At 35.1% G+C, this 16,856-nt stretch overlaps 1 protein-coding gene across 2 annotated transcripts; it reads left to right on the plus strand.

Moving 5' to 3' along the window:
* The first annotated feature begins 8,798 nt into the window (after positions 1-8,798).
* On the plus strand, positions 8,799-15,865 carry LOC130948503 (mitogen-activated protein kinase kinase kinase YODA-like). Of its 2 annotated transcripts, none has more exons than XM_057877252.1 (12): positions 8,799-9,064; positions 9,947-10,726; positions 10,871-11,608; positions 11,712-11,799; positions 11,937-11,999; positions 12,311-12,471; positions 12,582-12,657; positions 13,438-13,497; positions 13,613-13,720; positions 13,824-14,063; positions 14,406-14,497; positions 14,615-15,865. In XM_057877252.1, the coding sequence occupies exons 2-12, from the start codon at positions 10,173-10,175 to the stop codon at positions 15,132-15,134; spliced, it is 2,700 nt and encodes an 899-aa protein (XP_057733235.1). In that variant the 5' UTR covers positions 8,799-9,064; positions 9,947-10,172; the 3' UTR covers positions 15,135-15,865. The 2 variants fall into 2 exon arrangements, with proteins under 2 accessions (XP_057733235.1, XP_057733234.1); XM_057877251.1 differs by having other exon boundaries at positions 9,963-10,726.
* Positions 15,866-16,856: the final 991 nt, after the last annotated feature.

Raw genomic sequence — 16,856 nt, forward strand, 5'->3', positions numbered from 1 at the left:
GTGCCTAGAGCATCCACTATCCAAGTATCACATGTCTTTCTTCTTCTTGGATAGTAGACAAAACTATACAAAGCTTTTAAGTGACTTTAGGTATCCAAACTAATTTGGATTCTTTGAAGTGAGTCCTTCTTGGTTGCCTAAGTGCATTAAAATCACAAACAATCTTGTATGTTTTCCTCTTTTGTCAATAAAACATTGGGGAAAAGAGTGACCAGGTTTATTGCAATTAAAACAATGATTTGTGTAAACACGTTGCCGAAAACGATTTAAGGTATGCTGCTAATGGTGATTAAAAGATTTAAATTTTCTGGTATTTGAAAAAGGTGCATCTTATTTGAAAGATCCATCTCTAACATTAGTACTTCCTTTTGTAAAAAATCTTAAACCATAATTTCTTGACACATATGGGTTTCTAAAATGTGAGGCTCTTTTGTGAAAGAGGGATTTTCTAAAAACGGCCTCATTGTTAGAGATGTAACCCAGACCATAGTTATTTGAGGCAGGTTTAGATTTTGAATAAGATGTATTTTTATCAAAATATGACTTTTCAAAATCAGCATCAATGTTGGATGAAGGATGAATATTTAAGACCAGATTTATCAAATGATGATTTTATTTTGAAGATGATGCTGTGAATTTTGCAAATGATTTTTTCTAAAATTTCATCATTTTTGTTACATACTCTAAACCTGATTTTTCAAATAAAGGTCTTTGATTAGCAAGTAATTTGTCTAAGTTACTTTAACTATATGCAAATTTTACTAAATTATTATTCAAACTTTTGATCATTTCATTTAATCTTTTATTTTTAGCAATAGGTTCTTGAGAGAGATCAATAATGTGCTTTCCTTTGAACTTTTTAATTCCATATTTTAAAAATCTATTTTCTTCAAAGAGATCAAATTTTTCGATCTCCTTCACATTTTCTTTAAAAAGAAAACTCATTTTTGGCTTTCAAAACTTCATTTTTAGATTTGCATTTGTTGTATTTATTCAGTAATTTTTTAAAATAGTGAGTGAGATCATCAATAGTAACATGCAAAATCATCAGGAGATAAATCATAGTAATTTACCTTTTCTTGTTGATCTTCATCAGCCATGAAACAGATTCGTGCTTCATCTTCGGAGTCTTCTTCCTCATCTGAGTCAATCTTGTGATCCTCCCAAGAAGCCATAAGTCTCTTCTTCTTTGGTTCTCTTGAGCTGCCACTTTCGCTTCTTCCTTTAAGTCTCATCATCCTTCTAAGTTTCCTAGCAAAAAATACAAACTCGTTATCTGATAAACAGTCACTGAATTCATCATCCAATGATTCAGTGCAAGATTTAAAGGCCACTCATTTTCTTTTTGTTTTATTTTTTATGTGAGTGATTTTATATGCAAGTAACTTTTCTCTCAGTTCATCATAGGTCATTTGACTTAGGTTCTGCTTTTAAAGATAACAGTGACCTTAATTTTTCACTCTTTTGTCAGGCTTCTCAAAACTTTCCTCACTAGCATCTGTTCGAAATGAGTAATTCTTATATCATCCAAGCCATTCATGATGATAGAAAATCTCTCGAACATGTCATCACTTGATTCTCCTTCCTTCATAGAGAACATATCATACTCTTTACTCAGCATGTCAATCCTGATTTCTTTTACTTATGTGGTGCCCTCATGTATGACTTGAAGCTTGTCCCAAATTTTTTTTGTTATTTTGCATCTTGATACCCTTAGGTATTCTTTGAAACTGATAGCACAGTTAAGCATGTTGACAGCTTTGACGTTGAGCTCCACCTTTTTCTTGTCATCTTCATTCCATTCCGTTTAAGTTTTGTGAGTGACAACACCATTAGCGCCAATTTTTGTAGGGATTTGAGGACCATTTATGATTATCTTCCACATGTTGTAATTCACTGACTCAACAAAGATCTTCATTCTTTCTTTTTAATAGTTGCAGTTTTTTCAATTGAAGAATGGAGGTCTGTTGTTGGACTGTCATTTTATCAGAGTATAAGCCACTGTGTTGGAACAATTGTCGTTCACCATCAAGATCTTTTCTCCAAACTGCAAAACTTGATCTCTTTAAGACCAAACTCTGATACCAATTGATGGTTATCAGTGGCTAAGAGAAGGGGGTTGAATCTTAGCTTCTTTTTTCTGCTGAGTATTACTTTTTCTTTCTCGAACGTACTTAGGAGATATTTTTATTTTTGTCTCGTGAACAACTGAGAGACATTTTTATTTTTGTCTCATGAGTAACAGAAACATAAAAGTAGAAGGGAAGAAGATAGAACATCTAGATGTATCCTGGTTCAGCTACAAGGTGCAATGTAACCTACATCCAGTCTCCATCACAACAATGGCAGAATTTTAATATTTTTAACAGATTACAAACATCAATTCCTTCCCTAGGATCTATCCAATCCTATCTGGAACAAATCCAGATTCTAAACCCAATCTGAATTTGACTAGTACTCAAACATAGCTTTCAACCGCAAACTACTAACCCAACTTGCAAGGGAACAAGTCCAGATTCTATCCCAACGTGAACTTGACTAAGATTCACCCTAACTTTCAATGGTAAAGTGCTAACCCAACTTGTAAAGAAATCTCCTTAGGATCATGACAACAAAATAGAAACACATACAAAGAATTTATGAGATAACTATGACTTTTTCTCCAAGTTTCAACTCTCTACTTTTTTTCACTCATTGGTTTTTTTTTACAAAATTTTATATTTTTGTCTTTTACTAATGAAACACAGACAGACTAAATTGAGAAAAATAAATATTCAATGATAGCCATGAAAGAAAAGAATAAACAGTTCAAAGAACTATGGGAACCCAAATGTGTGCTCTCACTCCTTGCTCAATCCTTGGCCATTCACCCCTATTATAGAGGAGTGAAGCTTCCAGGGCTTGAAACCTTCTTCAGCACATGTTGGTTCTCTTCTCCCAATACACAGATGCAGCAGCGGCGTTCACAGAGGAAAGAGAGGGTAAAAGCAGTGACATGCAACCATACATTCAATCTTCTCTTTCAACCTTTTTATTCAAGAATCTTGAATTTGAGCCGTACATTCTTGTTTTGGCTCCAAGTTTATTTCTTGATCGTAGATTCTAAGTAGAGCACCATTGACTTCACTTTCTTCATATATTTTCAGAATGGTGCTTGTGACCTAGTTGATTTCTTCAATAATCCTTGGTGAAGCATAAATGGAGAAATCTCCTTTTGATGTGCTTTGACCGAATGGGAGTAGCTTCTTTGTTGTAGCCTTTTTCTTGCTTTGTTTTGGGAAAAATTCTTTTACCTTTTTTCATAACCTACTCTTCCATTTTCTTTCTTTCTTAAAAGATGAAGTGACGTGACCAAAACAAAAGAGAAGCTTTCGGTGGAAGACCAAAGAAAATTAAATTGAATTGAATTTGGAGTTTCAATTACCAAGGATGAGATGACCGTATGAAGCTTGGTCTTCTTGAGTTCTTTACTTTTTTATTTTTCACGGTATCCCCTAGCTTGGCAAGCTAAGGACTAATCCGCCGCGATACTGAGCTCCATTTAAGGGTTTACTGCTGGCCAATGGGTTGCTGCATGCACAAGGCGGGATTCGAACCCCTGACACTTGCTTAAGCGGACTAGTGAGCTAACCACTAGACCAACCCAACTTGGTTCTTGAGTTCTTTACTTTAATTCATCAAGATTGATTCTTGGACTACTTTTTTCCTTCGGCTTGGTTTCTTTTATTTTGCCCTTTTTGTTTTTCTTTCTTCAACCACTTGATTTCAGTCAATTTTGATATAAGACTGAATTTGTTTATTGATCAAGATAGACTTATTTAATTAGGCTATAATTAATTTGCTTTTCTACTCATAACATGTGGCTTGTTTTTCTTTTTTTTTTGGTTCAGCTGTTTTTCATTTTGGATCAAGATTTTGAGTATTAGTGTGAACTTGTTTTTCATGTTTCTTGGGCCAATAATTTTTCATTTTGCACACAAATACAACAAAATCATACAAACAAATAATCTAATAATTTTTAGCCATCATCTTAATCATAGTTTAATTCTCTAAACTTAACACTAACAAATTTGTGTAATGTTCTAACAAATTAGGAATTACTTTAATAAAAAATAGTTATAAAGCAATTTAAGGTATTACTCTAGATGCATTGAATTCCCTTCGATCATGACATGAATAGTGTTCCCTTTTAGGACTCTACTAAATAAATAAAATGTTATTTTATTTGGGTAATGAAGACTCATTTTGGAGATAGAAAAAATTGCAATCAGGGTTTGCAACTTTGCATAGATGATCTGTGTTTCAACCAATGTTCTGAAAATCGGTTCGAATCGGCCGGTCGAACTGGTCAAACTGTGAACCGGATGCTAAAGCGGTTCGGATAACAAAGAAAACTGCAGAATTTGAAAACCGGCATTGAACCGGCGAACCGGCCGGTTACCGGTCGGTCGAACCGAACCGGAATCCGGCCGGTTTTTTAACCTTGCAGCAAAACGCTGCCGTTTTGTGTTGTAGGAACCCTAATTCGTCCCTTTTCCCCTTTGTAGCCTCCACTTTCGTCTCCAGCCTCCCACAGAAGACAGAACAACACCCACGCCATGACTCCACGAGGCCACGACCCCCCAGTCCACCACGGTTCAGCAAGGGTCAGACTTCAGAGAGAGAACGCTTGAAGCCCTCAACGCACTCACCTCCGTCGCGCCTTCAGCATCGTCACGCCGTCAGCAGCGTCGCGCCGTCAGCTCCCTGGCGCCGTTGGGTCCGTCGCGCCTTCAGATACCTCGTGCAGTCAGCACCGTCCCGCCGTCAGCTCCGTCTCGCACTCAGCTCCGTTGCGCCCTCAGCCACTTCGCATGTCACCTCTGTCGAGCTCTGCCTCTGAGAAAGCAATAGAGAAGCGTTGAAGCGTTGAAAAAATTAAAGCCTGAAGTCCTTCGAGCTCTAAGAGAAAGCAATAGATTTCCTCATTTCCAGGTAATTTTTCATTTAGTTATGAACATGATTTTGTGATGAAAGATTGAAATCTGATACTGATTCTCTGATGAACTCTGATGAACTGAACTCTAATGAACTCTAATTCTCTAATTTCCAATTTTGTGAGGAACTCTGATGAACTGAACTCTGATGAACTCTGATTCCCTAATTTCCAATTTTGTGATGAACTCTGATGAACTGAACTCTGTGAACTCACCGCCATGTGTGCAGATGGACATGGAGCAAGTCCTTGCACTTGATTTTGACATTAAAGATATCCTTTTCTTTTGTGTTTAGAGGAAATTTTGGTTAAACCCTGTTAATTCTTCTGAGTTCTGACTCTTTTTAATGATTTCGAAACAAGAGAACAAGAACATATTCTAGAGACATATTGTGATAAAAATGTACTTTAGTGTTTCTGGTTTTACTTAGCTTGCTTACAGATTCCTAAGATAGTTAATTGGGAGGAATATGTACCACAAGGTTTGGATCAGCGGGAATCACAAATGGCTGTATCTAGATTGTTTGATGAACGGCCTATATGGTCCAAAAATGCTCTTATAGGTTTTGAAAATGCAAAATCTTCATCATGTCAATTAGTCCTTATAGGTTTTGTTATGTATATATATATTGGATCTGATCTGATCTTCAATTAGTCCTCATTGATTTTGTTATGCATCCTAAAACTGGATTTTTTCATGTACCTTGATATAATAACATTTGATTTTGGTGGCTGTCACTATCTATGATTAGTATATTGTTCTTTGTGCTGTTTTCTCATTTCTTAAGGCATTTGTTTTATTTAGGCTAAAACCTAGATGGGAAGATATATGCACCTTTCGAGCATTCCCTTGCAAGCTGCAGACATCTTTACAGTTATTCGAGCTTCTTGATATTCAATCAGAAATAAATAAGCCTCCATCACAGGCATCTTGCACTGTAAATTTTGTGAACCTTTATTGAATATCTCAACTTAGATATGTAAGTTAGCAAAGTACTCTACTCTGCTCTTCATTCCCCTAGCATGAGGTAGAGTTCTATGTTAACTATGGATGATATGGACTTTGACCTTTTTTTCTTCCTCCTTCCTCTTTGATTGAATGAGCAAATAGGTAGCTGTTTTACTCCATAAAATTTTCTTCTATTTTGAAATTTTGTGCATATTGATGTTGCTATGTTATGTTTGATTGGTTGTTTTATTTTTTGACTTTTGAATTTGTATTTGAATGAGATTATAACATTCTGGTTTATGTAGTATTTTTAATTTGAATGATATTTTAAAGTTTACATTAGAATATAATTATATTTTCATGTGTTTATTTATATTTTATTTATTATTTTATTATAAAATAGTTTTTTCGGTTCAACTACGGTCGAATTGGTTGAACCTATAAACCAGTAAACCAGTAACTAGAGCGGTTCGATGACCGGTTCGGTTTTCAGAACCTTGGTTTCAACTTCTGCCAACATAAGATAGCCTTATTTGAATGTTTGTGGTACCAACAAATAAGCATACCATAGCCTCCAAAACATTATACTCACATTGCCTTTGTCTCAATAAGATCCTCAATGGTGAATATTATTCTTCCAACCCCAATTAACATGACCAAGAACTGTGTTATATTGGCATGCATTAAAAGATGTTAATTAGTAACTTGTTAGCGTTTCAGTAATGTGATACATTATATTATTATACATGTATATACTATACTTGTATCATGTAAATGCATATTTTAAGTCCTTCCATGTGATAGCTTGGCTTCCAACCCGTTGATTAATATTATATGTGGTTGGTCAAGATTTGACTATTTGAGGGATTTTGTCTTTCATGAATCATGCATGAGGTGGATCATGGATGGTACAACCTCTCCTGCACCCTGCATGGCTTGGCTTCTTCCCACACTTGCTGCATAAATTACTAATTTGCCCTATTTACCACTTGAATTGTGTATAAGGTCTATAATCTATTACTTAAGCTTGGACAACCTTCATCAAAATAGCTTTCTTCCCTTTTTTTTTTTTTTTTTTTTTTTTATCAGAGTGAGAGATTAGGGATTTTGTAACATCATAGATAGATAGCACTTTCAGCTCAAGAACCCTATTATAAATTTGGGCCACTGCTCTTGGGCTATACATGTTTCATATTTTGTGATAAATTCCTCATTCTTCGGTACTGGAGAAAGAAACCCTTAAACTTAATTCTTCATTGTGTTTGTAACACCTTATTATTTAGGAAAGCTTTTAAGTATATCCATACGATACACTAATATTTTAATAATTTTTAATTATTGATCTTAATTATATATATATTTTTTATAATTAAGATCAATAATTAAAAATTACTAAAACACCAGCATACTTAATTTTTTTTTTATTATTTAACTAATAAAATAACTAATTTAATTTATTATTATATTTTACAAAACTCAAATTGACACAGGTGATCTTTCAAAAATTATTTTAACAATTTGTTCTAAAAATTAGGTTGATAGTTATATGATAATGTGTACTTTTTTGTGATGTAAGAAAGAAACACAGCAAAAAAGAAAACTATAATAAAGAATGTACCCGAACTCCCAAAGCATAACATGTAATTCTACTTGTTTCACTTGGTTCATAATTTGTTATTCAAATAAATTTTTTTTGTTACATTTATTTATCATTCGTATATATCTATTTAAAAATTTAATATAAAATCTTAATTGTATTCTTTATACAATTAAAACACGATAAAGAATAACTTTTTAACATAAATAATTTAAGTTTAATGCTACCGGTATAAATAATTAAAAAGATAAATATTGTAAATTAGGTGAAATAATAATTTTATTGATATATCATATCATGTCATTGTTATATTATTTAGAACAACTATATTACATATACACTAAAATTAATCATTAATATATATATATATATATATATATTAAAAATAAATTAAATTATATATGTATTTATAAATTTATATAAAATATAATAAAAAAATCATGTGAGGAGCATATGTATATATATTTTTTAGTTTACTCTTTGTTTAAGAAAAAATAGTATTAAGTATGCAACCGTGTGAAGGTACCATATAAATATAATCCATGTATTAGTTATGGAAAAATTTTAAGTATAGTTAATTTTACGTAAAATTAATAATTAAGAATTATTAAATAAAAATTTAATTAAATCAATCAAATTATTTAACATTTTTTAATTATTAATTTTATATAAAATTGACTACACATGAATTTTCATCATTAATTATACATCTAGTCACTAATGTTCTAAAAAGAATCTCGCTCGCATTTCTTTTTAGGCCAAAACTTTTTAATTTTATATATGTTGATACTTGATAGCAACTCAAATCATAAAGCATTATGACAACCATGGCAACTATCGCCACCATGACATATTTACGTGGATGCCCTTGAATTGAGCTTTGAAGGAATCAAATCCTAATCCATGCCAATCCATGGAAATGTGTAGTGCAACAATACATTACTTTACTTTCCGTGCAAAGACTAAATTAAACAATTTGATTCCGCTAAAATAAAAAATCAAAGCCACCGCAATCAATTATTTTTTCTGTACAAGAATGAAGCTTTCTGTTTTTCTTGGGCCAGATATGCTTTTATATATATTAAACATAATAAAACAAAATACTCCAGTACTACATTTGTCTTGGGAGGGCATATTGCAATAATTTGGAATGCTTACAACTTTCAACGTAGGTAACTTGTAATTACTACTAGTAATATTTATCATTTAATGATCTAAATTATTACAATATTATATTATTTTAAGAAAGAATCAACACTCATTGAGACAGAGGAGACCCCTTCATCACTTTCTCTCTCTATCTATCACTTTTATCCTTCTCTCTCCTTCTCTACGCGATCTCTTTCATTCGCTCTAAATTCCGAAATTTTCACAACAAATCACTGCAAGATCATTCTCCATTCCTTGCATTTTGGGGTTTTCTGGGTCTTTTTCTTGTTCTCGCTGTGCTCTGAACGGTTCAGGAAATTTTCTCACTCAGATTTGAGCTGAATATTACACTGTGGGGGGCTTCAGTTCAGATTCCTGGACTTGTTTAACTGAAGTAAGTTTTCTTCTTCTAAGCATTTGGTGTTACCCTTTTGTCTAAATTCAGTGAGTGATCAACCAAGTTAGTTTATTTACCCTGCTTACTTTGCTCAATCATGTTTGAGTGGATCTGTGTTTTCAGGTCCGTTTCTCTTGACAATGGGGTAGTTGTTAAACTTGGGGTTCTGAGAAATTTTGGTGGAGCTAGAGGGAATCAATTTGAAAGTTTCAATTTTTATCCCGATAATTTTTTGTGGATACTTGGGAATCTGGTTATTGGAACACTTAACCATCCCAAAAAGTGACCAAAATAAGCAGAATTATTTGATTGAGAGCTAGGTTCCTGTTTTTTTGACGATCTGGATACAAATTTTGGTGGTAAATAATTCCTTTTAGTTTCATCCCCTTTTTTTCCCGTAAGAAAAAGAAAATAAAATTGAACAAAGGAGTTAAGCTATTTGCTTTTGCATTAGGTATGCAAATAAGGAAATTTGAGAATCTTTTATGGTTCGGGGAATTTTGTAATCTACACATCAGACATGTCCTGGAATCATGTATATCATCGTCGTGTTGTTGCTTTAATTTATAGAGTAGAAAGTTTAGAGGTTGATGTTTAAGGCTCATCCTCTGAATTACAGAATTAAATAGATTTGAACACGTGTCTATGAGCACTGAGTTGTGACTGATAACATGGAGTTTTAAGTTTAGAGTGCTTAGTTGATCGTTGTCATGTCTGAACAGGTATATGGTGTTTCTGATGGCATGTCAGATTGGTGGACTAATATGCATTACTAGTTGTGTTAAGAATAAATGAATAGTTAGTTTCTTCTAGTGCTGCTACTTTCTGCAATATATATGGCCATGTGCATCTTTATTTTTTTCCACTGATTAAAACTAGTTTTCCTATGCTGCAGGTTTAATGCAATAATTTCCAATAACTAATTTCTGTCTCTCGCCCTAAAGTTACTGCTTTCGGAACTTGTCAGCACTCTATTTGTGTTAAGGCTTATGGCTGGATCATGATATTTAGAACTATGGTCACTGATGTGACATGATAGATTTTTTTGAACTATTATTTTTGGGATCCTTTTGAGAAACTTGCTTGACATCTCAACATAACAAATATGCCTATACGGTGGGCAAATCCGTTCTCAAATTCAAAAGAAACCAAGAAGAAAGCAAGTAAGGAAAGTTTTATTGGCACACTGCATCGGAAATTTAAAACACCATCTGAAGGTAGATTAGGCAGTAGATCTGGAGGTCCCGGTAGACGCTGCAATGACACAATTTCAGAGATGGGGGATCGTTCTCCAGCTGAATCAAGATCTCCTTCGCCTTCCAAAGTGGCAAGATGTCAAAGTTTCGCTGAAAGGCCTCATGCTCAGCCATTACCACTTCCTGGTCTTCACCCTTCAAGTATAGGCCGAGTAGATTCTGAAATTAGCATATCATCAAAATCAAGACTGGAAAAGAGCTCCAAGCCATCATTCCTTCCACTTCCAAGACCTGCATGTATGCGAGGAAGGACAAATCCTTCAGATTTGGATGGAGATATGGTTGCTTCAATCTCCAGTGATGGTTCTGCTGATAGTGATGACCAAACAGAGTCACGCAACCGTAGTCCTTTGGCAACTGACACCGATACTGGGACTAGAACGGCTGCCGAGAGTCCTTCCAGGTAGACTTCTCATGCTGTATTATGCTGCCATATTGCATATATTATATATATAACATCATGTGCATACTTAGGTTGTCTGTGATTGCCTTTAGTAGGTGAAATCTTTTTTGTTTAATTCACTCATATCTTGCTACGTTTCTGAAGCATGATGCTCAAGGATCAACCATCTGTTGTCTCCCAACTAAATTCAAGAGAAGCCAAAAAACCAGTGAACATTCTAAGTAATCATATGTCTTCAACTTCACCAAAACAGAGGCCTTTAAGGAACCATGTTCCAAATCTGCAAGTTCCCCCTCATGGTGCCTTCTATAGTGCTCCAGACAGTTCCTTGTCAAGCCCATCGAGAAGCCCGTTGAGAGCGTTTGGCACAGATCAGGTGTTGAACTCTGCCTTCTCGGCTGGAAAGCCATACCCTGAGTTCAATTTAGCCGGTTCTGGCCACTGCTCTAGTCCAGGTTCCGGTCACAATTCTGGGCACAATTCAATGGGTGGGGACATGTCAGGACAGTTATTTTGGCAACCAAGCAGGGGTAGCCCTGAGTATTCTCCAGTTCCTAGTCCCAGAATGACTAGTCCTGGTCCTAGCTCTAGAATTCAGAGTGGAGCCGTCACACCTATTCATCCTAGAGCTGGGGGAACACCCACTGAATCACAGACAAGCTGGGCTGATGATGGAAAACAACAGAGTCATCGTTTGCCACTTCCTCCTTTGACAATTACCAATTCCTCGCCTTTCTCTCATTCCAATTCTGCAGCAACTTCTCCATCCATGCCAAGAAGTCCAGCTAGAGCGGAAAATCCAGTGAGCCCTGGCTCACGTTGGAAAAAAGGAAAGCTGATTGGCAGAGGCACATTTGGACATGTCTACGTCGGCTTCAATAAGTATGTAATTCAGACAAAAAACACTTAATTTCTTTATGATTTTTAGTAAATTATTTCTACATGCTTTAATATGAATTTGCTTGGTTTAATTTGTTTCTTTCAGTGATAGTGGTGAAATGTGTGCAATGAAGGAGGTTACCCTGTTTTCAGATGATGCCAAGTCTTTAGAGAGCGCTAAACAATTAATGCAGGTAAAATATCCCTCTTTAAATATAGTAAAATTTTATTAGGATAAGTAATGCGTTTTCATCACATGGGACATTATAGTTTCTAGTTCCGAGTTGAATTTGAAATAGCTTTAAAAATCTAACAACCAGATTTCTGGCAGGAAATTTCTTTATTAAGTCGGCTTCGGCATCCAAATATTGTGCAGTATTATGGTTCTGAAACGGTAAGATCTCCTTCATTTCTGTTTATAAATTCCATGCCTGTGATCGTGATGATTTGTTTTGAGATGTATTACCTATTATCCATTTCTATTGTGTGCACTATTCTCTAGTTACAAGAAATTTCTGGTGGCTTTCCTAACATTATAATGGTAGAAATTTCTCTGAAATGTTTGTTGTTGTGGTTATATGATAGGATGCAATGTCATCACTTGATCCATGTAGCCAACTTTACCCAATGAGAAAAAAAAATTTGTAGTTTATTAATTTTTTTTTTATTTTACTTATGGGAGTTGCTGAATCATCCCTTGAACAGGTAGATGACAAGCTTTACATATACTTGGAGTATGTATCTGGAGGCTCCATATATAAACTTCTTCAAGAATATGGACAGTTTGGTGAACTAGCTATTCGTAATTATACTCAACAAATTTTGTCAGGGCTTGCTTATCTGCATGCTAAGAATACTGTCCACAGGTGAACTATGTTAGCTATTCTTGATTTCTAAAGTATGGACATTCGGTGCTCCGTCATATAATGGATAGTTTGTTAGTAGTATGTTTCTGAAATATTGTTTACTTGTAAAGGGACATCAAGGGTGCAAATATACTTGTAGATCCAAACGGCCGGGTCAAGTTGGCAGATTTTGGCATGGCAAAACATGTAAGAATAATGATAATAACTTTCCACTATCCATTATATATATATATATATATATATATATATAATGCTTAGTTAAACTAGGAATTAAGGTTTAAAAAACCCACTAATTAACTAACTTGAGAATTGATAGTGGCACTTTTCCTTTATCTTTTGCCAGTGATTTTTTCATACAAAAAGTGGACACATCCTGATATAATACCGAAGATTCTGACTTCTTTGTTGAACAACAGTAAAAGTTAAAATGTTGAAAAAGATAGCATAGAAAAAAACAATGTTGAAGAAGATGTAAAACTGATTTTATTTTTATTTCTAAGTTTGTAAAAATAAAACTATAAGAATTCAAATACTGGAGTTGGAATATAAATCCAACATTAAAAATAGCAGGCTGAACAAACAAGAATCAAGATGGAACTTGAAGAGAGATTCTCTCATGTTTCTCCTCTTGTTACTGGTACCCTACTATGATGGTAATTGTGTTATTTAGCATATGGACATCATTCCATATCTCAAAATTCAAAGGACATTCAATTAACCTTCCTACTATCTGTTTAACATGTGAAATTCCAACTTTAAATGTCAAATATGAACTTACCTAACAACACCAGTGGAGACATTGGGTGCTTCTGGTTGTTGTGAATTGGTAAATGTTCTGTTTTTCTTATAGCTTCCACTTGAGGTTGCATCTGGTTTATTGATTTTCTGATTCTTTATAATTTGATTTAATCCAGCAGTCGCATAAAATGTTCTCTTTGCTCGACTCATTCCTCACGTTATCTGCAGATAAAAGGGCAATCATGTCCATTGTCAATCAAGGGAAGCCCTTATTGGATGGCTCCTGAGGTTAATATTTTTATATCTTTGGTGTCTCTTTTTATTTTTTTAATGAAAAAATTACACTTACTTGCAAGTTGCAACTTGGTTTTGACTTGGTGTGTTTGTTCGTCTGCATATTCAGGTTATAAAGAACACTAGTGGATGCAACCTTGCTGTGGATATATGGAGTCTTGGATGCACAGTTTTGGAAATGGCTACAACCAAGCCCCCTTGGAGTCAATACGAAGGGGTTAGTACTATTATTCTGATGATGATATTCTGACATTACAAACATGACATCCTGAAGAATTATATCCCTCATGGTCTGATGTATTTGCATGTTACCATCTCAGGTTGCTGCCATGTTCAAGATAGGTAATAGCAAGGAACTCCCAAAAATCCCAGATCACCTCTCAAATGAAGGAAAAGATTTTGTAAGGAGATGTCTACAACGTGATCCACATGATCGACCTTCAGCCAGTGAATTGTTGGAGCATGCTTTTGTGAAGTGTGCTGCACCTTTAGAAAGACCTATTCTGGGTCCTGACGCATCAGACCCTCATCCTGCAATTACACAGGGAACAAAAACTCTGGTACATAAGCTATTTTCAACAGATAACATTTAAAACCCATGTTATATCATGCTTTTGTATTGAGTTTTATGGCATGATAGTAGAAGGTAGTAGGCCATCTGCTACTTGATGAAAATATATCATATCATATGGATTCTTTTCTCTTCATGTGGATGTTATGTGATGTGTGTGGAAGATCTTAGAAACCTTTTTTCTGCATGAAAAAGGGCTTTCTTTTTCACTTTTCAGTTTTTCTTTCTGTTATTTATTTATTTATTTTATTTTATTTTTTATTTCTTGTGTGGTCTCTCTTTCTCCTGCAATATCGTATTGTTTTCATGTATACTTGACAAAAAATTTCAGGGTATTGGACAAGGAAGGAATCTTTCTATCTTGGATTCAGATAGACTTGCTGTCCATTCTTCTAGGGCCTTGAAAACTAATCCTCATGGAAGGTCTCTCTCTCTCTCTCTCTCTCTCTCTCTCTCTCTCTCTCTCTCTCTCTCTCTCTCTCTCTCTCTCTCTCACACATACAAGACTGCTAACATTTACACCATTTCATTGATATTCAGCGACATCCATATTCCAAGAAACATATCTTGCCCTGTCTCTCCCATTGGAAGTCCACTTTTGAGGTCAAGATCACCACAGCACATGAATGGAAGAATGTCACCTTCTCCAATATCTAGTCCACGGACTGCTTCTGGTGCATCAACGCCTCTCACAGGTGGCAACGGTGCCATTCCATTCAGCAACCAATTAAAACAGTCAGTTTACTTTCAAGAGGGTCTTGTAAGCATGCCCAAGTCCCCAAATGGTGTCTACATCAGTGGCTCTGCACATAATGACTCAAATGTTGACATTTTTCGTGGAATGCAAATGGGGTCTCACATTACCTCAGAACTAGTTCCCAGTGAAAATGATATTCTGGGTAAGCAGTTCACAAGGCCATCTCATCCTGAGCCATATGATTTTCAATCAGTCTTGGCGGATCGTGTTGGCCGGCAGCTGCTGCGGGACCACGTGAAGATTAACCCATCCCTTGATCTAAATCCCAACTCCACTTTGCTGAGCCGAGGAAATGGTTTGTAATATCAGGAATTATCCTCGTCGACCCACTTAACCAAGCAGTGCATGAAATTTCTAAGAATACTTTTGGTGTACAAATAAGAAGCCAAAAGCACAAGAGAATTTTTGTAAATAAAATTGGACTCGGGAGTAGACTGAAAATTGGGGCACAAAAGTTCATTTTGCATGGCTTCAGGCTCAGGTTTCTGGAATTCAACCCTCAGATATGCATTGCCAACACAGTAACAGCATGAAAACTTCTGACATCTGATTTCTCAATATCAACTTACCAAAGTGCTCGATTCATTGGCTGAGAGGAACTTGTAGTTTTTTGTATAACACGAGATGCAGCATCAAGCTTGAGCAGCCAGGAGCTTGGATTTCTCTTCTGCACTTAGACACTAGAAATGACAGCGTTCATGCATGACAAATGTATCTTTTGGAACTTCCAAGAAAAAGAAAAAGAAAGGTTGAATTGATACAAAACTTAACTTGTAGACTATTTTTTGTTGTACAGATGATGGGAAAGTGTATTGTGATTATGCATTTAATTGAAGAAGAGAAAGTCAAGGATTTGTAAAGCACTGAGCACATGTTTTATTGCAGCCTCAATTGTCATCTGGATCTGTTGTATAAATTATTACTCACAGAAATTGAAATCTTAGTATGTGATTATGGGTTGGGGTGTTGCACTCGAAACTGTATACATTCCAACTCAGACACCTCTCTCACCTTGCTTACCTGGCTGTTTCTAGACATGTGTCTTGTTACATAAATTACACATTAGTTTCTGTTAACTAGATTACAATGAGTTACATTTCCTGAGGTTGGGGTGATTGCATTCGACTAGTAATTTTCATACTTATGAGTAATTTTTACATTTAGGAAATGTTTTGAGAGTTAGGATTTTCGTGGGAAGGGAAAAGAAGGGTTTGTAGTGTGAAATTCAAAATTTTACGCTACAAACCTGTTCTGAGGGAATACCTGAAATCAACCTGAAACTTATACTTAAGTTAACAAGAATTTTAGGCAAGTTTAAGTGATTTGGGATTGAAAAATACTTGAATTTCATGGGGTATATATAATAGCCACACTTCTAAATTTCTCAACTTGTAATAGTGGATAGTTTTTTCTTTAGTATTTGGGAAGTTATCCCACGTTGTAGTAATGGACAAGTCGAGAATGAACATACTTGACATGCAAGTCGGATCAAGTATGGTTTACAGAACCCGCGTCCTGAACAAGTCAGATTTTTTGGACCATGACCTGTGAACAAAACCTTTGTTTTTTCTCCCTTCCATAAAAAATTCCAACTCACAAACATCCTTTAATGGAATGATTCATCCATCATCTGCCATTTGATTTGATTACAAATTTACAATGGAATTGACATTTCACTTGATGGTAAATGATTGACATAAGGATACGATTGTGTGTAAAATTATTGGAAGATAACCAAGTTTGAAAAGGCAACCTTTTTAAATAGGGTTAATACACAAATTAGTCCTTGAAAGATCACGTGATCTTCATTTTCGTCCCCGAATATTTTTTTTAATCAAAATAGTCCCCGAAAAATTTATTTTAAACCACGTTCGTCCTTCCGTTAAGTCAGTGACGTCGCCGTTAGAAATGTACTGATGTGGACTATGACTTGGCTGCCCACCTAACCAAACGACGTCGTTTGGTAAGTCCAGCGTGTTGCAATGAAACGCATGTGTTTTGAGGGTAGAGTGTAACGTTTGACAC

The sequence above is a fragment of the Arachis stenosperma genome, chromosome 9, assembly GCF_014773155.1.
Source record: "Arachis stenosperma cultivar V10309 chromosome 9, arast.V10309.gnm1.PFL2, whole genome shotgun sequence".
Lineage (NCBI taxonomy): Eukaryota > Viridiplantae > Streptophyta > Magnoliopsida > Fabales > Fabaceae > Arachis > Arachis stenosperma.

Coding starts and splice junctions, on each gene's coding strand:
- LOC130948503 (XM_057877252.1), top strand. CDS start 10,173: ATGCCTATACGGTGGGCAAATCCGTTCTCAAATTCAAAAGAAACCAAG. Junction 10,727..10,870: donor GCTGCCGAGAGTCCTTCCAG/GTAGACTTCTCA, acceptor ACGTTTCTGAAG/CATGATGCTCAAGGATCAAC. Junction 12,472..12,581: donor GCTAAGAATACTGTCCACAG/GTGAACTATGTT, acceptor TTACTTGTAAAG/GGACATCAAGGGTGCAAATA.